The sequence below is a fragment of the Plecotus auritus genome, assembly GCF_963455305.1.
Source record: "Plecotus auritus genome assembly, chromosome: 4".
Lineage (NCBI taxonomy): Eukaryota > Metazoa > Chordata > Mammalia > Chiroptera > Vespertilionidae > Plecotus > Plecotus auritus.
Genome location: NC_137775.1, coordinates 3,993,906 through 4,014,338, shown reverse-complemented (window position 1 = coordinate 4,014,338; position 20,433 = coordinate 3,993,906). Strand labels below are relative to the sequence as shown.

The 20,433-nt window shown below is 61.6% G+C and overlaps 1 protein-coding gene and 1 pseudogene across 2 annotated transcripts in view; both read left to right on the top strand.

The window, feature by feature from the left end:
- Positions 1-9,151, top strand: part of IGF2R (insulin like growth factor 2 receptor) — a 103,084-nt gene extending 93,933 nt beyond the window's left edge. The window contains 6 exon segments of the mRNA XM_080666273.1: positions 138-284; positions 1,078-1,265; positions 2,928-3,114; positions 4,778-4,930; positions 5,775-5,844; positions 6,507-9,151. Coding sequence (XP_080522399.1) covers positions 138-284; positions 1,078-1,265; positions 2,928-3,114; positions 4,778-4,930; positions 5,775-5,844; positions 6,507-6,914 — 1,153 coding nt within the window. The 3' untranslated portion in view covers positions 6,915-9,151.
- Positions 9,152-12,455: 3,304 nt separating this feature from the next.
- Positions 12,456-13,398, top strand: LOC308245986 (solute carrier family 22 member 2-like; annotated as a pseudogene). Its single transcript has 2 exons — positions 12,456-12,883; positions 13,297-13,398. The product of its transcript is annotated as a solute carrier family 22 member 2-like (transcript).
- Positions 13,399-20,433: the final 7,035 nt, after the last annotated feature.

Below are 20,433 nucleotides of genomic sequence, written 5' to 3'. Positions count from 1 at the left end.
CGTCCCAGGGAGGCGGGAGGCCCCGGAGTCTGAAGGCAGGGGCGGGGATGGGGGAGCCCCTGCGGCTGTGTGCCATCTCCTCCGAAGCCCGCCTGGCCCCGCTGGCCCTGGGTGTGACTGTCCTGCACCCCCTCCAGGTTCGACACGGACACCTGCACCTACCACTTCAGCTGGGACTCGCGGGCTGCCTGTGCCGTGAAGCCCCAGGAGGTGCAGATGGTGAACGGGACCATCACCAACCCCGTCACCGGCAAGAGCGTCAGCCTCGGAGACATTTTCTTTAAGTGAGTGAGCCTTTTCCTCCGGGCACTGCCGTGCGTCCCACGTGGACTCGGCAGCCGGGTCTCTGCCTGGCGGGAGCTCCACAAGGTAAACAGGCCGGGGCCCGAGTTCCCGATCCCAGGCTGTCGGCACGGCCTGCTTCAACCAAGGGAAAACTGCTCAGCTCTCAAGTCTTAACACCAAAGATGGTGAATTCTCTCGAGTGTGAAAATAAAGGTGCCCCGCCCCCTCACTTGATGATAAGCCCAGGGGTCGAGCCACGGCTTTCAGAAACAATGTTTGATCAGGGATCTATGGGCTGATCGGCTTCTGAATAAATGATCAGCATCTTGGCAGTGTCACTGGGACCTTCTTGTGGTCAGGTGGCCAGGTGTCTGTCAGGGCGGGGGCAGGGCGAGGTGGGTGTGTGCTATGCAATTCGAAGAAGGCGCACTGTGCAGAGTGCAAGGTGGTGGGGGTGGAAGTCTGCCCACCGGGGTGTCCTGCGGTCTGCACTCGCTCCCAGGACTTCGGGTCTATAGTAAACAGCTTTCTTTTTAAACATAAGTTTTTGTTGATTTCAGAGAGGAAGGGGGGGGAACTAGAAACATCAATGATGAGAATCATCAATCAGCTGCCTCCTGCACGCCTCCTACTGGGGTCCCAGCCCGCAACCTGGGCACGTGCCCTGACCGGGAATGGAACTGTGACCTCCTGGTTCATAGGTTGACACTTAACCACTGAGCCACACTGGCCAGGTGTGAACAGCTTTTTTAAAGGACTGCGGAGTCACTGCTGCCTTTTCTGTCTCTCCAGGCAGTTCAGTGCCTCCGGGGACATTCGAACAAACGGGGACAAGTACCTGTATGAGATCCAGCTTTCTTCCATCACGAGCTCCAACAATCCGGCGTGCTACGGAGCCAGCGTCTGCCAGGTTAAATCCAACGACCAGCACTTCAGCAGGAAAGTGGGAACTGCTGATAAAACCAAATACTACATTCAAGGTAATTGCATTTTCCCATTGTTCCGTTTTACTTCTCGAAGGAAGAGCTTTAAAATATTCATGAAGTCCCTTCAGTTGAAATCTCAGATCCTTTTTATTTTATTTTAATGTCTTGATTCTAAAATTAAAAAAATAAAACCTAAGCCCTGGTACTGTTCTTGCCTTGTGTGCAGCCACCCCAGTGGATTGAACAGAGTCCCAGGGCTCCCCTCTCTGATCTGTCTGCCTCACACTAACCTCCCGGCCTCCCCGCTGTGGCTGACGGGACAGTTCCAGTCGCCTACAGAGTGGGGAGTGGACTGAATCCACACAAGGCTCCCTCACTTCTAATACCAACTGCTAGTTTGGGGGGGCTCCCATCACCAGCCTCAGGTTTGATAATTCCCTGGAAGGGCCCTGAGACTCACTGAGAGCCGTTAGTCCTGGTTGTAGTTCGTTATAGTGAAAGGATGTAGATTAAAATCAGCCAAAGGAAGAAGCACGAGGGCAGGTTCAGGAGGGAGCCAGACCCCCTGCTGTTCTCTCCCTGCGGGATTGGGGTGTGTGCATTCCCAGGTCAGCGTGTGACACAGTGCGCCCAGTATTGCCAACCAAGGAGCTCACTGCCCCCTGGGGGCCAGGGCTTTTATTGAGGCTCCATTAGGTAGGTATGGTTGGTTGGTTAATTGAATGGTTGGCTGGCTGGCTGATTGGTTGATTGACTGGCCGGTTGGTTGGTTGATTGGCTGGCTGGTTGATTGGCTGGGTGCCTGATTGTTTGATTGGTTGGTTGATTAGCTGGCTGGCTGATTGGCTGGTTGGTTGGCTAATGGAATGGTTGATTGTCTGGCTGGCTTATTTGCTGGCTGGTTGATAGGTTGATTGGTTGGTTGGTTAATTGAATGGTTAGCTGACTGGTTTATTAGTTGGCTGGTTGATAGGTTGGTTGGCTGGTTGGTTAATTGAATGGTTGACTGGCAGGCTAGTTGGTTGGTTTATTAGCTGACTGGCTAATTGGTTGATTGGCCGATTGGTTGATTAGCTGGCTGGTGATTGGTTGATTGGTTGGCTGGTGATTGGTTGATTGGCTGGCTGATTGGTTGATTGGCTGGTTCGTTGCCTGGTTGATTGATTAGCTGGCTGGTTGGTTGGTTGGTTGGTTGATTGGTAAATTGTATGGCTGATTGGCTGGCTGGTTAATTAAATGGTTGGCTTGCTGGCTGGCTGATTGATTAGCTGGCTGGCTGGTTGGTTGATTGGCTGGCTGTTCGTTGATTAGCCTACTGGTTTGGTGACTGGCTGGTGTATGGTTGGCTGATTGTTGGCTGATTGGTTGATTAGTTGGCTGATTGGTCAGTTTGCTGGCCGCTCACTTGGTTTATTCCAGTCTCCGGGTAGGCCAGTACCCCCTCGCCAGCTGCCACTCCGGACCCTATTGTTACCTGAGGACACAGCCAGCCCTCTCACAGTCAGGGCCCAGGCCGCCTTGCACACGGACTTAGGGAAGAGGCCCACGTGCGTGCCAGGTGGCCTGTGAGGAGAGCACACGTGGGACATTTGATGGGGGACCCTTCTGCTTGGTTTTAAGTGTCTGCAAACTTTGTAAAACTTTGAGAAGATCAGCTGTTATTGAAATAGTGATGATAACAGTGCTGTGTTGTGTGCTCGCTTTCCATTCTGACAGATGGGGATCTGGATGTGGTGTTTTCCTCGACCTCCAAATGTGGGAAAGATAAGACAAAAACTGTCTCTTCCACCATCTTCTTCCACTGTGACTCTTCGGTGAAGGAGGGGATCCCCGAGTTCAACCACGAGACCGCCGACTGCCAGTACCTCTTCTCCTGGTACACCTCCGCCGTGTGTCCGCTGCGGTAAGTGCGGCGTCCCGGCATGGGTGGGAGCCTGCTCTCCGTCACTTTCCCCTCTGGATGGACACTTACCAACTTTACCCACCTCCTCGCTCAAAACTCAGCTACAGCTTGTGTGTGTGTGTGTGTGTGTGTGTGTGTGTGTGTGTGTGTGTGTGTTTTCCACCTAGTGTTTTATTGTGGAAAGAATTCACACATGAACAAGTCCAGAGAAGTGGTAGAGGTAAACCCTACTAGCCAGCACCTGGCTTCAGCAGTTGTCCACGTCCTGTCTCCTTGGTCCACTCCTTGTCACTGCGCGCAGCCCCGGCCACTCCCAGCAGTACTGGGGTGCGTGCACCGTGGGCCCCTAGTGCCTCTCTCTTTTCATGTCCTCTCCCAGCAACGTGTCCCCCTTGGTGGTCCCTGGGAGGTGGCAGCTTTATCCCACCTTTGTTCCCAGCTAATCTTTCGTTTTCTAGTACAAACTACTAGATTGGCTGGTTGAAAGGTGGTTGTGAGTTAATGTCACTTTAACTCGAGGGAAGCATTTTCTGCCCGAGTGAATGAACTTTCTACAAATCTTGAAAATCCGCCAGAGGCCAGGTTTTCATGGAAAAATCCCGTTTCTGCCCCGAGAGCTTCTTGGTGCGGGAAGGGAGGTGGCAGCCTCTGTGGCCTCGGGAGCCTGCCTCTCGCGTGCCCACCCTGGTTCCCTGGCCCAGCCACGGTGCCAGGCTTAGGGCCTCATCCAAAGCAGAGCACATCCGTGGCTTTCCTCCTCGATGCACTTCCTTTCTGTCTCATCCCCGTTTCCATGTTAAGCTTTGTGTTCTCTGTCCTGAGACAAGGTCAGGAGAAGACCGAGTTCTTGTCTTGTGACTGCTTTCCCTCACGGCTCGGGGAGGACCCTGCAGCAGCAGCAAACGATGGCAGGGACCCTGCCAGGGGAGCCCAGGCCCCACCTTCGAGACCTTAAATCTTACCTGGGTTTTGTTTTTTACTTCCTGTGGGCGCTAGTCCAGCAAAAAAAAAAAAAAAAAAAGTCAGCCTTGTCCTGACTGTCCCAGGAGCACGGGTGTGAAGCAAGTCTCGACAAGTTTCCGTACCCTGGCGCCGTCTAAACGGCACACCTGGTGCACTCAGTTAGGAACAGGGACAGGAGAGTCACTGAGAAGTAGAAAGACATTTGGAAACGGAGTCACACTCCTAAGTCCTCACGGGTCACAGAAGGAACCAGAAGCAGAAACCAAATCACATCGGGGCCTGGGTGGCGGGGAAGTCAAGCCCAGGTGCGTGGAGGTGTCCCCGGCGCCGGCTGGTCCTGGCTCGGGGGGTCTCTGGCTCTGAGGGCAGAGTCTTCAGAGCATCTCCTAGGTCCCTCCAGCTCCTTGCTTCTGGGCCCCGAGGCCCTACCGAGGGACAGGCCAGGACCGAGGAGTGCGTCCCCCAAAGCTCAGCTTTCTCATTTCCTCTGTCCCCGTGGCCCCAGGCCGGGTGTTCAGCCTGGCTCCTGATGCTTCTGCCTGGACTCGCAATCCAGACAGCTTTGAGTTGGGGCTTCGTGTCTGGTAGATCTCGTGTGGTGGCGTGACGTGTGGTGTGGCAATCAGGGCCACTCCCGAGGTGGGGACTGCTGGTCCCCGCTGTGGCGGCAGGACCCCCGAGTGACGAGCCTTCCTTCCAGGGCGGGCTTCGACAGCGAGGACGCTGGGGCGGATGCACCGGCGCGCACGGGGCTCTCGGAGCGGAGCCAGGCGGTGGGCGCGGTGCTCAGCCTGCTGCTGGTGGCGCTCACGGGCTGCCTGCTGACCCTGCTGCTCTACAAAAAGGAAAGGCGGTAAGGAGAGGCGGGTGGGCAGTGGGCAGAGTCGCATCAGGGCTCCGTGGTTCGGGGGCCCCAACAGCAACCAGAGCCCAAGTTAAAACCGGAGGGGGGCTTCCAGTTGCGTTTTATAAACGTCTGCGTTTCTGTGATGAGGTGTCCCGGGTGCCCAGAGCCGTGACCCTGTCCCAGGTGCTTTGCCCTCCTGCCCTGGCCGCGCTCTGGCCTGGCCGGCCGGTTCCCGGGACGCCTGGGTGTGCAGAGGGGCAGCAAGCTCAACGCCTGCCGCGAGCAGACTTCCCCCTGGTCTAGCGCCCTCCCTCCCCTTGTCCCTCGTGAAGTCATCGCTTAGAGGCACCTGCTGCGGGCAAGGGCTGCTCACTCACCCGTGTGACTTTCCGTCGGGTTTGCACGTCACACGTGACTGAGGCGTGCAGCTGGGAGCCCTGTGGTGCAGCCCTGGCCCGGGCAGAGGAGCCGGCCAGCTCAGGCTCCCTGTCCTCTCTCATCCGCGTGAGCCAGAGGCAAGCAGAGGGCTATGGCGCGAGCCGTCCGGGGGTTAGTCCCCACGCGGTGGCCCACGCAGCCTCGGTGCAGCCTTGGGGTTCAGGAAGGTGTCCCGTCTCGTTCATACGTGGAGAAGAGGAGGCACCGATGTTCGATAGCTTGCTCCAGGCCTCGCTAGACCGCCAAGCGGTGGGGCAGGATTTGAATCCACTCCTGTCTGATTCCATGGTGTTCTGGCCGCCGTTCTGGGTTTAGTGCACCTGTGTGTGGAGAGTCATGGGGGGGGGGGCGCCCCCACCCTGTTAGGCTGGGAACCCTGCTGGGTCCACCGGGAGTAACTGGTCTCTTGCAGGGAAACGGTGCTGAGTAAGCTAACCAGCTGCTGTAGAGGAAGTGCAAACGTGTCCTACAAATACTCCAAGGTACGTCCTGCGCCCCGCCCCCGCCCCCCGGAGAGCTGTGGGGAGGGGGGGGCTGTGCTGTCAGTCGGTGCTGAGAAGAACGTCCTAACCAGCAGACGGACGTAGAAAGGGAAAGCCATCAGTGGCTTTTAGTCCGTCTCGCTCCTTTATCCTCCCCGCGGAGGCGGCTGGTCTCCGAGCGCCTCGCGTTCGGTGGCTCCTGCTTTTGGCCTGTTCTAAACCCGTGTTCGCGGTGGCGTCAGCTTTGTGCCTCTGGCGTTGGGATGATTTCCTTCAAGATACACTTTTAGGAGAGGGGCATCGTTTGGACCAAAGGGCATAATGTGCTCACGGCTCCTGATGCCACTGCCAAGCTGCCTGCTAAAGGCTTATCTCAGCTGGACCCCGACTCACGTCCTTCCCCCCCAGCCCGCCCCGCCCAGGGCGCCGGGCTCCTGATGAGCCGCGGGGGAGCCCGGACTCACCGCTGCCTTCCTGCCCCTGTGACGCCACTTCCTGGCTGGGCCACGCAGCTGAGTGGGCAGAAAGGGGGCCTGACCTGGCTGGGCCACGCAGCTGAGTGGGCAGAAAAGGGGCCCTGACCTGGGTGGGTGGGGAGGAGGGTGTGCGGGAGCGGACCTGGCTGCAGGCGGCCTCCACGGGCTCTGTTTGGTCCCCAGCAGGTCAACAAGGAGGAGGAGGTGGACGAGAACGAAACGGAGTGGTTGATGGAAGAGATCCAGGCGCCGGCCCCGCGGCCCGGGAAGGACGGGCAGGAGAACGGCCACGTCACCACCAAGCCCGTGGAGGCCGCGGCCCTCGCCTCCCTGCACGGGGACGACCAGGACAGCGAGGACGAGGTCCTGACCATCCCAGAGGTGCGCGTGCACTCGGGCAGAGGGACTGGGGCCGCAAGCACCCACCCAATGCGCAACCCGCCGAGGAAGATGCTCCGTGACACCCGGGTGGGGCTGGTGGGCGGCGAGAAGGCCAGGCGGGGGCCGCCCCGGGCCGCGGCGCCGAAGCCCGGCCCCCCCGGTGGCCTGCGGTCCTTCCACGACGACAGCGACGAGGACCTCCTGAACATCTGAGTCCGGGGCCGGGCCGGGGCTGCTGCCCGCCGGGCGCCGTCGACCACATGAGACTCCAGCTCGATGACGCTTCTGTCGTTTTTGCCTTTAACAAAAACTGGTTCAAAAGGGAATGATTTTTGTGAAGGGGGAGAGAGAGGGTGAGCAGGTCGGGCACCCCTCGTCCGTGGCGGGTCACGGCCCGGGATGAGGCATTGGTCCGGTTGGAAAGGGTGGTGCTGGGACTCGGGTCTGTCCCGAGTCCTCATTTAAGGGTGTGGCGCCGGGCCAGACGCACCTGGGGACAGAGGGCTTTGGGAGAACCCTTGCTGCTGTAGGCCCTGTAGGTGTTTGACCGTTATATTTAGCATTTACCTCTCTCTTCCTATTTATTGACTCTGACAATTACTCAGGTTTGTGAAAAAACAAAAAAACAAACAAAAAAACAAAAAAAACACACAAAAAAAACAAAAACAACAAAAAAACAAACCTCCCCCTCAGTTTCTTCCTGCCGGTGGGGTGCTCGGCCACCCGTGGTCCCGGGAAGCTGCCTGCGGGGGTGGTTTCATATGCGATTTTGAACTTGTCGACATGTATCCTCTGAGTTAGAATACTCCGTCTGTCTCCTTTCCTCTCGGCTTTCCGTTTCCTGCGGGCACACGCACGTGCGTGGCCCCCGAGTGCCTGGGCTTCGAGGCCCCCCCCCCCCCCCCCCCCGCCATCCCATGCCTTCAGTCGGTACCGGCTCGGCTTCTGCATGACGCCTGAGGCCTCGGTGCGCAGCGCACACTTGTCAGTGTTCCTCTCGCTGGCTGGTGCCCTCAGACGACCCGCCCAAAGGTTGATTTTTGTGAGTCGAGATGTCAGAGGAGATGACGGGACAGGTCTCGCCTCTTCCGGTTCTCTGACGCCAACGTTACTGTGCTTATTTTTTAAAGAAAAAAGTGTTTATCAACCATCCGACCTATAAGAAGCCTTAAATAAATTGCACAGTGTGTGACTTGCAGAATTGCATGCGGGCCGGCGGGTGGGACTCCCGCCTTGGCGTTGGCACGTGGTGTCCGGGTGGGGGCGGCCGAGGTGGGGGCCCCAGCCACGGGCGGGCGGGCGGGGTGACTGCTCTCTCCCCGCTGCCGGCTCTTCTCGGGGTGTTTCGCGGATGGCTTTCCTCTTATTCTGGAATTGTACATAGTGGTAGTCACCCGCTGCAGGCAGACGCCTCCGGGCTCATGGGTCTGTACTCGGTTTGGCTGGCTGATTTGATTTCAACTTGAGTATTTTTTAAAATTGATTTCTTTCCTCATTTTTTTTTCCAATCAAATTTACTGTAACGTAAAGTATTCAATTTCAATAAAAGATAAATTATTAACTGGGTGTCACTGCTTTTTCCCCTGGAGAGTGGGACGTTGCCGAGCTGGCTGCCCGTCCGCTGCCCGCCTGCCCTCCTGTGGGGGTACCGGGGCCGCGTTCGGGCTCAGCTGCAGTGGGCGGGTGACCCCTCACGCAGCACCTCCGTCCTCTCTGGGGTCGTCCCCACGTGCGGGACTGACGGGGTCCGCCGTGCCCCTCAGCGTCACCCACGTCTGGGTCAGGCCTCTTTCCGAGAAGGCAGACTCGGGGGTCCCCGCTCACCAAAGCAACCCCGTGGGTGGGTCCCAGGGTCCCGGGAGGCGGCCTGGGTGCAGCCCTGTTCGAGTGGCTTCTCCTGCACACACCCGTCTTGCCTCTGGTTACGGACCAGAGCGCCTAGGTGCTCACGGGAAGCAGACAAAGCCGTCAAAGTGGGCTTCTCGGAGTCAGCAGCCTTCCCTTCATCCCGTTTTCTAGTGATCCGATTGGAGTGAGTTCCTTACTGTTTTTCTTAGGATTTCACAATGTTGTTCAGGTATCAGAACCACCGGGACGGTGCTTCTGACCCATTCCTCCTCCTTTTTTTAAAATAGATTTTTATTGATTTCAGAGGGGAAGGGAGAGGGAGAGAGAGAGACAGAAACATCAGTGATGGGAGCGAATCATTGATCGGCTGCCTTCTGCACGCCCCCTGCTGGGGATCGAGCCCACAACCTGGGCATGTGCCTTTGACCGGAATCAAACCCGGGACCCTTCCGTCCACAGGCCGACGCTCTATCCGACTGAGCCAAACTGGCTAGGGCTCATTCCTTCCTTTCTTCTCCTCATTCGAGTGCTGGCATGTCGGGGTGGCGGAAGCCAACCCCAGAACGTGACCTTACGCAGAGTAGGGTCCTCACACCCATGACCACGTTGCAGCGAGGTCGGCGGGTGGGCCCTAACCCGCCATGACTGGTGTCCTTGCAGAATGGAGAAATGCAGACACAGACACACACTGAGGGAAGCGGATGTGAAGACACAGGGGGAAGACGGTCAAGTGCAAGCCAAGGCGAGCAGCCGGGACAGCCCTGCCCGCAGCCTCAGGAGGAGCCCACCCTGCCCACACCTTGACCTTGGACTTCTGGCCAAAGAGCGGTGAGGCGGTAACCCTCTGTTTCAGCCTCCCAGCCCATGGTGCTCTGTTACGGCAGCCCTAAGGTGCATCCGACACTACAGGCCCGGCCCCGGCTTCCTCGCGGGGCCCGGCAGTGACGACACACACGGACGGCGACCACGGCAGTGCCGCGCCCAAGAGCTCGGCGCCCATCTCGGCCGCCGTCCCGTGCCCGTCCCACGCCCTCCCTTTTTATTCTTGGCATTTATAGAAAACATGATGCAGAAAATCCACTTGCTTTCTTGTCTTTTCATTCATTCACGGAGATGGTCTGTGTCAGGCCGGGAGTCCCGGCACAGGGCGGAGCCGTGTCTAAGGCCCACGGTCCCCCGTCTCTTCCCCTGAACGGCTTGGAGTTTGCGCCAGAGGCCAGTCTGGGGAGAGCTTTCAGTTCCGGCTGGGGGACTGACCGGGCCCCGGGGGGACACAATCGCTGTGACACGGCTGCTGGTTGGCTTTGAACCTGAGCCAGGACCTGCGCTCTGAGCCCATCCTCTGCCCGGGGCCCCGTCGCCCCCTCTGGTTCGGTCTGCACGCTCCGAGCACGCTTCGCATTTGTAAATGGCTAAGGAAACAAAGGCAGGGTAGGATTGCATGACACGTGAGAGTCGGATGAGATGGAATCCGGGTCCCTAGTGAAGCGTCAGTGGGAGCCCCACCCTCGCTCGCTCGCATGTCCGCGGGGATGCTCTGGCACCAGGACCGCACGCGTGACGCGGCAAGGGGCTGACCCTGAGCCTTGGTTTCTCATGTCTGATGCCTGGGTAACTCAGGTGCTGGCAAGGGTCACGTTACATGCTTGGTGAGCACCTGGCCGGCCTCCAAACTCGGGCTGATGGCACCAGCCAGGCCCTTCGTGACGGGCCGTGGCCGCAGTCCTTGGTGGCTTCTCCCCTTTGCCATTAGGATCGCCTGAAGCAGGGCTGGGGGAGGGGGCAAGGGAGTGATGCAGGGCAAGCTAAGGGTCCCCCAGTCTCTGGTGGGGGTGGGGCAGCTCCTGCACAGAGCTGGGCAGCTGCTTTCTCCATGGAAAAAAGTGAGCGGTGGGGTTCAGGTCAGGTGTGGTCTGGCCTGGCCGCTGGGGGCGGGGAGGAACCCCGCTTTCTCCCCGTGATGCGTGGAGAGCTGGACCTTCAGGCTTCGGCCACTCCCCACGCAGAGGACCCACGTCAGGGGAGCTGGCACCCCCGTAGTCCTCTTCCTGTGTCACTGTGGGTTATCCCCCAAAAGCAGTTCTCTGACACCACATTAACTTGACCCGACACCGTCTTCCTGGAGAGCGTCAGACCCCATAGATCAGGCCCCACTGCAGGTGCCCATCAGAGGCAGGAGGGCCCCAGCTCCCACAGTTCCGCCTGCGGTGGCTGCAGACCGGGGTTCCCATGACCCCTCCTTCTTGGATTCCGTTATTTGCTAGAGCAGCTGGCAGGTCTCAGGGTGGCGCTGAGTTTACGGCTTAGCAAAGGGCCCAATGAAGGATGCAGGTGAGCGGCCAGGTGAAGGGATGCACGGGGTGAGACCCGGAGGGTCCGAGCCCAGGAGCCTCTGTCCCTGCGGAGCCGGGGCCTCCCTGCCCCCCTCCTCCCACCCCCACCCCATGTGAACGTGTCCTGGACCTGGGAGCTCTGAGCCCTGCAACACGGGTTCTCACGGAGGCTTCCTCGTGGGGCAGGGCCCGTGGCTAGCTCACGAGGATGGGGGTGGTCTCTCCTGTGGCCAGGAGCCATCGAGGCGCCCACCAGAGCCCCCCGTTAGAACAAAGGCACGCCTCACCCGGGGGCTCCTGAGGCAGGCAGACACCCAGACAGACTGCATTTCCTGCCTCTCCCAGGGCCGTGCTGAGTATGCTGGGGACCCCCACCCCCTCCCCCCCCTGGGCTCCCCCTCTGGCCACGTGGGAGGGCATCTCGGAGCTGCAGTCCCCCAGGAGGGGCCATGCTTGCTACCAAACCACCGGGCTGGAGGCAGCTCTGGTGCCCAGGAACGCGTGTCCCAGGAACGAAGGGCACCCCTGTGCACCTCCACCTGTCCCTCCTGTGCGCGTGGAGGGCCCCCGAATGTCGTGTGTCCTGGGGCTCCTGTCAGCAGCCCTGGCCTGGGCCCACGGGGCCTCACCGCGGAGGCCAGAGGGCCCTGGGCCGTGTCCTGGGGTCAGGCTGTTTCAGGGCAGCTGGGAGCCTGCCCGGGAGACAGCGACACTGGTGGGGTCCCAGGAAACCCAGCCATGCCGAGTCGGGCGAGGACGGCGGGAAACGGGTCCGTCTGGGGAGCTGGGCCCTCGCACCCCGTTCCGTCCCACGCGCCCCGGCCAGAGGACGGTTACCTGCAAAACCGGAGCTGTTTCCGGTGCGGCCGTGCTGCTGCTGCCCAGGCCCCGCCATCCCTGGGCTCCGCGTGTGCCGTGCAGGGGCGGGATGGGCAGGCTCTGCCTGTTTGAGGGGTGGGGGCGGAGGGCCTCATGGCCGGCTCCCAGCTCCGCCCCCTGGGGAGCAGGCCCTGAGGAGGGCAGGGTGGCCCGGGATGAAGGCCTGGAGCCTGGCTGCCCCCGGCCCTGGCCCCCGTGCGTGCTGGGGGTCATCTGGGCCACTTTGCCGGCCGCCTCACTCCTCCTGCCTTGCTTCACCGCCTGCCGACCCCCCTGCACCCTGCCGACGGCATGTGAGGCCGAGGGCCGGCGGGGGCTCCCTCTGCCTGCTGCTGTCCCGTGGGGAGTCCGCCCCGGGGACACTGAGCCGGCGGAGTTAGGACGGCCCATCCCTGTGTGCAGAGCCCGCTCCACCTGCCGTGTGCGGGGACCTGGCGAATGTTTGTTGAGTCAACAAATGAACCAGCACACGGACGTGAGCCAGAGGCGGCTTCCCTGGCCGGAGCTCTCCCTGGGCAGCCGGGCAAGTTCGGTGGAGAGTGAGCTTGGGGCGTTGCTGCCTCCCAGCCTGCTCCCCCAGGTGCGGATGGGGCAGCCACACAGCGGTGCTGCAGGCGGCTGGGAGAAGGGCCCGCTGCAAGGAGCCCGCAGGGACCACTGACCTGGCCACTGCCCGCGGCGGGCTGCTCCGCGATGCCGCCGCCACGGCCGCCGCGCCCACGTGGATGACGCTCTGGAGCAGGTCCGGGAGTCGGCTGGTCCCAGAAGCAAACGTTTCTCCTCCTCGCGCTGCTCTCGGCATCGTTCCCCCCCATCTACGTGGGCATCGTGTTCCTGGGCTTCACCCCCGAGCACCGCTGCCGGAGCCCGGGCGTGGCCCAGCTGAGCCGGCGCTGCGGCTGGAGCCCGGCCGAGGAGCTGAACGTCACGGTGCCCGGCCCGGGGCCCGCGGGCGAGGCCTTCCCCCGCCAGTGCCTCAGCTACGAGGTGGACTGGAACCGGAGCGGCCTGGGCTGCGTGGACCCGCTGGCCGGCCTGGCCGCCGACAGAAGCCTCCTGCCGCTGGGCCCCTGCGGGCACGGCTGGGTGTACGCCACGCCCGGCTCCTCCGTCGTGACCGAGGTGAGAGCAGGCCCTGCGTGTTGGGGAACGTGTGGGTTTCAGGGAAGAAACAGACACCAAATTCTCAGCTTTGGCTTCACGGCAAGACAGAGGGCGGAGTTCCGTGCAGTAAACAGTGGGTGCGGGTCAGGCTCACCGGGCACCCTGCATGACCCTTCTGGACCTGCTGCACCGGACAGGTGTGGGCCTTGGCAGGGCATCGGGTCACGGCCGGCACCTGGGCAGCGGCTCTGTGTTAGCCAAAGCCGGTCTGGACGAGGCCACCGCTTCCCAGAAACGAGAGGCAACGGGATGTCAGTGTCACCACCTTTGGGGCTGGTCCCCTCCCCCTGCCTGGCCGGCACGCTGTCCGGGGGGCGGGGGGAGGAGGAGGGGGCAGAGGGGCAGGTGCTGGGGCCACTTGCTTTTTGAAGGCGTCCTCCAACGTAGCGGTCGCCAACCTTTTGGACCTCCAGGACCACCAGGGTCCGCGGACCACCGCCTGGAGACCGCTGCTCCGAAGACATAGCCCGTGAGAGGCCTGGCCGCCCAGGGACACTGACTGGGTGCCGCCGGGACTCCGGAGCAGCCCCAGGAGGGCACTGGGCTCTGTGCTGAGACACGCTCTGCCTGTCACGGCCCAGGCGGGTCCCCTCCTGGCCTGCGGGTCTGCTCCGAGCTGTCGCTGCTCTGCCACTGGGTGTGGTGCTGGGCGGGGCACAGAGAGCAGAGCCACGAGGCCCCCTCCAGGTCTGCAGTCGGGGGGAGGGCGGGGGGAAGGTGGTTGGTGAGAAAAGACCCCATGTGGGCCGATGCAGAGGGGCCGTGGGCTCTGAGGGGGGGTCACAGCGGGCTGAGCGGCTCCGGGGCATTGGATGGAGCTGCGAGGAGAGGGCACAGCAAGGGGAGGGAGCCGGAGCTGTTGAACCGGTTCCGTCTCAGGGTTCGGTAGAGCAGTCTTGGGGGACGCGGACACCTGGCTAAGTTAGACTTCACATCAACAGCGCACCTTTTCAGGGTTATTGTCCCAGGTACCGGGCGATATCTGTTACTGGCAACAGAGGCTGGGCATACCCACGTGGCGTGGGGCCTGCTTATACTAAAAGGAAGTGTTCACCCCAATTCACGGGCAGCTGCGCACCTGACGTTTTTCTGCTACACCCGGCAGCCCTGCCTTTGGCCCAACAAAGGAGTTTGGTGTTCACCAGGCGGCGGAGGGAGAGGATCACACAGCGGTGGGAGGGGGGTGGCCTCCCCGGAGGCGGGGAGGGTGTGAGGAGGCTGGGAAGGAGCCCCAGCGAGCAATGCCAACCACCATGGTTGTCACAGGGACAGAAGGAAGAAGCGGCTTAAGAGACACAGCCTGGCATGGGCTGGGAGGAGGAGGGATCCACTTTGCTCGAGGGTGTGGCTTGGGGGGAAGGGTGAATGGAGCCACTGGCTGTGTGTGGGGGGGGCGGGTCGAGGGGAGGCTGGTGAGGGGTGCCCTGGTGGGAGGGGGCACTGCAGGGGAGGCTGGTGAGGGGTGGCCTGGTGGGAGGGGGGGAGGAGGCTGGTGAGGGGTGGCCTGGCTGTAGGGGGGAGGCTGCAGGGGAGGCTGGTGAGGGGTGGCTTGGAGGGAGGGGCGGGCTGCAGGGGGAGGCTGGTAAGGGGTGACCTGGCGGGAGGGGGGCTCTCCTGGAGAGGAGGGTCAGATGTCAGAGGACAAAAGGACCTTTAGAACGGGTCACTGTGGGTTCCGAGTGCCCGAGGTCTAGATGACCTGAACACTGAGCGATTCCTGGAAATACTGACATAGCCAGAGGGGGAGGCGGCTGCAGGAGAAAGCGTTCCTGGGGTGCAAGTGAGGGCGGGGGCGGGGGCTGGGGCGGGGGCTGTGTGAGGCTCCCCTGGAGCTGATGTAGGTGATTGGACACTGGGGGGGGCTCGAGGTCAGGAGGTCAGGAGAGGCTCCAGGCAGCAATGGGTCTCCCTGCCCCTGCTGCCTGCCCCTCCGCTCCCCCTCCTGAGCCGGCCTGCCCCTGGGAAGCTGCAGCTCGGCCTGGTCTGGACCTTGGAACTTGCTGGAGGGCTGACAGTGAGCTCACGTGTTTGAATGCCCAGCCTCACCTGCCGGGGGACTGGGGCAGGGGTCAGTTGGGGGGGGATGTGCAGTTTCTGCCTTTGACACCCCCCTAGGAGGCCCTGCCCCCTCGGCCACGCACCAGCCCCAGCCCCAACCAGCCTAGGGGAGCCTGACCTTGAGCATGAGCTCAAGGTGAGAGCAGTGCTTGCATCGCTGTTGCCAAACTCGCCTGACCCTGGTGCACCAGCTCCGGCGGGGACTCGGGTGGTGCTGGTGACTGGGCAGCCCTGGCGCTGGCCCTCCGGCTGAGCGGTGACGGCCCGGGAGCCCCAGGCTCTGCCCCGCGGCCCGCCGGCTTCCTGCGGGGATTCGGGAGGCGGGGGCATGCAGGCGTGTGAGCCCTGCAGGTGACCTAGACACAGCCCTCCGGGGAGCCGGGCGCCTTTCCTGGGGGGCGTGTTCGCGGGTGAGCTGCCCCACCTCCAGCTCGGGGCGCTCGGCTTGTCACCCCGTCTGCGCGGTCCTTTGCTCCCGGCTCCCCCCCGTAAGGGTGATGGCCACATGGCCCGGGAGCATGGCAAGCGCCTCCTGCCGGCTTAGAGGGGACGCGCTGGCCGGGGCTTCTTGTGGGCTGGGCTGCGGCTTAGAAAGCGCCGGGGGCTGCCGGGGGAGCAGGGCGCTGGCGGAGTTTGGGGGGATGGTGTGGAGTGCAGCTGCAGGGACCTCCCAGGGCCCCCCCCGCTCGGCAGGGGTCCGCGTGCTGAGGGTGGAGGCTGAACCCCTGGCTCGCTGACCTGTTCCGCTCGCCCCACCAGGCGCGCACCTGTGTCCTCGTGTTCCCGTGGTCAGAGCCCCAGGTGCGAGTCACGGGACCCTGGGGCGGGCGGGGGAGCGTGGAGAGGAATTCCAGGGGGTTTTCCGGGGTCGGGGCTCTGAGACAGACGTCCTTCTTTCTCCCTGAGGCCCGACCTCACGTGAGGAGCGAGGTCCTGACCTCTGAGCGCTCCGCAGTGAGCCGAGGAGAAGGAAGGAGGGTCCCCACCGTGGCCTCAAAGCCCTCACGTCTCACCGTTGGGAGCAGCGCGTCCTGGCTCCGCTCAGAGCTGCGGGACCCTCGCAGGCTGGTGCTGTGTCCTCCGCGGGTTAGGGGACTCCCGCACACGTGGGCACTCACCACTCAGCTGCCCAGCAGCAGGGCCTTCTCAGCACCAAGGTGGGTCCAGGTGCTTCCCACCTGGCCGAGCAGCCAGACCTGCGTCCACCCCTCAGCCACCTGCTGCCTGTCCACTCGTTTGCATTTTCACGTGAGGTTTGTGGGAACTGAGGGCCTGAACTAATAGGGAGGCGCCTGGCACATAGAAGACTCCTCTTGCTGAAGGGTGACTCAGTTTCCTCATCAGCCTATCCTATATACCAGTAATAAAAGGCTAATATGCAAATGAGCAGAACAACTGGTCACTATGACGTGCACTGACCACCAGGGGGCAGATGCACAACACAGGAGCTGCCCCCTGGTGCTCCCACAGGGGGAGCGCCGCTCATCCGGAAGCCCTGAGCTGGGCTCATGGCTGATGCATGCAGCGGCTCCGGAACAGCACCAAGGATGTCTGACTGCCGGCTTGGGAGCGTGCCTAAGCCATCAGTCAGACATCTCCGGAGGGCTCCCGGACTGCGAGAGGGTGCAGGCCGGGCTGAGGGACCCCCCTAAGAGCACGAATTTTGTGCACCGGGCCTCTAGTAGGTTAATAATAATAGTACCTGTCTCATAGCCCTGTTGGGAGAATGAATGAGATGATAATATGTGTAAAAGGCTTAGATACAGGAAATGCTAGTCATTTTAATGTGCCATTCGCGCGGCCTGCCAGAAGGTGGCAGCCCTGCACACTTGGGACAAGAACATCTCGGTTGTACATGCCTTTCTCTCACATTAGTCTTTTCATTGGGAATAGGTGGCTGTCCCCACGTAACTGCCTAACGGGCCCGGAGGGGCACCCCGCTTGGCTAACTTCCTTCTTTTTCTCTGGACGCTTGTCCAGGATGGGAAGCAGAGGCATCCCTGTGCTTGTCGGGGCACAGCGGGCGTACCCCGAGGGACCTCAGCCCACAGGCAGTTTGCCCGCTGGGAGGAGACAGAAACTTCTGAGCAGCGGAAACCTCTCCTCCCAGTGCGAACACCGACACCACGGCCAATGTCCCGAGCCTCCAAAGTCCTGTCGTTTTCTAGCAGTGACACACGGCAGTCTCTGGATTTCCCCCGGGGAATGACTTGGTGGTCCCCTGTCTGCGTGCCACGTTCCGTCACGTGGCTCTTCGGTTCTCGAACACGGATGGAGGGGCCTGGCGGGCCCCGGGTGGGGAGAGAGAGTGCGCGGCTGGGGCTCGTTAAAGACAGAGGGCGAGCTGGAGGGAGCAGCCAGCGCACGTGGGGAGACGTGGCTGGCGTCTCCGCCTCGTTTCGTCTGCGTCCTCGATCTTGGGACGAGGACAGTGACGGCAGCAGTCACAGCTCCCTTCGCCGAGGGCCTGCTCTGGGCCGGAACGCCACGAAGGACTCGCTGTCCGTGAGCTTCGAGAAGCCTCAGACAAGCCAGTGTGGAGGGACCAGCATCGCCATGCTCACCCACAGGGGAATGGAGGCCCCGGGGGTTGATTACTGGAGGTCCCGCAGCTTCCACCGCAGGCTGCTTCCTGAGCCGCTCACTCGCCACTGCCCCCTGCTGGCCCCTGGAGGGGTGGGCAGCGCTCGGCCAGGCCAGCACCTGGCTGCACCTGGAGGGTGTGCAGCAGCAATCTCTGTTGGCCACCTCCAGGCAACCAGGGTACCTTCTGTGAGTCACTCTCACAGGGACCGGGGAAGGAAGTGCCCCTTAAGGGCCTCCCAGGGCCCCTTCTCTGATTTTCACGCCCCTCTATTGCTCTAGCACATTCTAAGGCGTGAGGTGCTTCCCTCCCGCCCGCCCGTGGGGTCCTGGGTCCTCCCGCCAGGCCGTGACGCCCTCCCACAGAGAGCATGCCCTTGACCTTTCTCTCCTCTGCAGGCTCACCAGCGCCTGCTCTAGCAGGGCCTCGTCACACACGTGGGCGCCACTGGCGGGGCCTCCACCAGGACTTCCCCTTCTCTGCGCTGGTGGGATTCCCCGCGGCCTTCCTCATCTTCGTCACCATGGACCGCGGTGGCCGCATCTACCCACTGGGCACATCTACCCACTGACCGCATCTACCCACTGACCGCATCTACCCACTGGGCACATCTACCCACTGGGCACATCTACCCACTGACCGCATCTACCCACTGACCGCATCTACCCACTGGGCACATCTACCCACTGACCGCATCTACCCACTGAGCACATCTACCCACTGGGCACATCTACCCACTGACCGCATCTACCCACTGACCGCATCTACCCACTGGGCACATCTACCCACTGACCGCATCTACCCACTGAGCACATCTACCCACTGGGCACATCTACCCACTGACCGCATCTACCCACTGACCACATCTACCCACTGACCGCATCTACCCACTGGGCACATCTACCCACTGACCGCATCTACCCACTGAGCACATCTACCCACTGGGCACATCTACCCACTGACCGCATCTACCCACTGACCACATCTACCCACTGACCGCATCTACCCACTGGGCACATCTACCCACTGACCGCATCTACCCACTGACCACATCTACCCACTGACCGCATCTACCCACTGGGCACATCTACCCACTGACCGCATCTACCCACTGAGCACATCTACCCACTGGGCACATCTACCCACTGACCGCATCTACCCACTGACCACATCTACCCACTGACCGCATCTACCCACTGACCGCATCTACCCACTGGGCACATCTACCCACTGACCGCATCTACCCACTGACCGCATCTACCCACTGGGCACATCTACCCACTGACCGCATCTACCCACTGAGCACATCTACCCACTGGGCACATCTACCCACTGGGCACATCTACCCACTGACCGCATCTACCCACTGACCGCATCTACCCACTGACCGCATCTACCCACTGACCGCTCTACCTACTGACCGCATCTACCCACTGGGCACATCTACCCACTGGGCACATCTACCCACTGACCGCATCTACCCACTGGGCACATCTACCCACTGACCACATCTACCCACTGACCGCATCTACCCACTGGGCACATCTACCCACTGGGCACATCTACCCACTGACCGCATCTACCCACTGACCACATCTACCCACTGACCGCATCTACCCACTGACCGCTCTACCCACTGACCACATCTACCCACTGACCGCATCTACCCACTGACCGCATCTACCCACTGGGCACATCTACCCACTGACCGCATCTACCCACTGACCACATCTACCCACTGGGCACATCTACCCACTGACCGCATCTACCCACTGAGCACATCTACCCACTGGGCACATCTACCCACTGGGCACATCTACCCACTGACCGCATCTACCCACTGACCGCATCTACCCACTGACCGCTCTACCTACTGACCGCATCTACCCACTGGGCACATCTACCCACTGGGCACATCTACCCACTGACCGCATCTACCCACTGGGCACATCTACCCACTGACCACATCTACCCACTGACCGCATCTACCCACTGGGCACATCTACCCACTGGGCACATCTACCCACTGACCGCATCTACCCACTGGGCACATCTACCCACTGGGCACATCTACCCACTGACCACATCTACCCACTGACCGCATCTACCCACTGACCGCATCTACCCACTGACCGCATCTACCCACTGACCACATCTACCCACTGACCGCTCTACCTACTGACCACATCTACCCACTGACTGCATCTACCCACTGGGCACATCTACCCACTGGGCACATCTACCCACTGACCACGTCCGGCCTGGCGGGGGGCACCTGCCTCGCATGGCTTTCATCTAGGAGGTGCGCTGTCCGTCTTGGACATCTTCCAGGGACCGGGACGGGGGACAGGGTTTTTACTGACCAATAAGCTCCTAGAACAGGAACGGAAACAAAGGCAGGTGTGACCTTAGCCTGCTCGCTTTTTAAAGTTCTACAGCGAGGTGCCACTTACACACAGTGAGCACAGTGTAAGTGGACAGGCGATGCGCTGTCCTGTGTGTGCGTGCGCCGGGTACCACGACCCGGGTGAAGATGCAGATTCCCACTCTCCAGAGCTGCGGCGGGAGCAGTGCGGGACCCTGTGGCCGGAGAGCTGGGCCTGGCGTTGGGCGGGAGCGGTGGGAGCGAGGTCAGGGGTCCGCCGAGCCCGGGGGCCTGCGTTTTATCTGTGTGGGAGGGACAACTGGAGGCTTTGCGACCCGACGGCAGTTCTGGATGGCCCCTCCGGCTGCTGCAGAGCGTGGCCCGGGGCCCAGGGCCCAGGGCGGGTCTCCGAGGCGATGCTGTTCATGTCTAACAGAGCCTCTTGCCAGGTGAAGGACCCCAGAATCTGTGAGCGAGGCCCTCCCGCTAGGTCTGCATCTG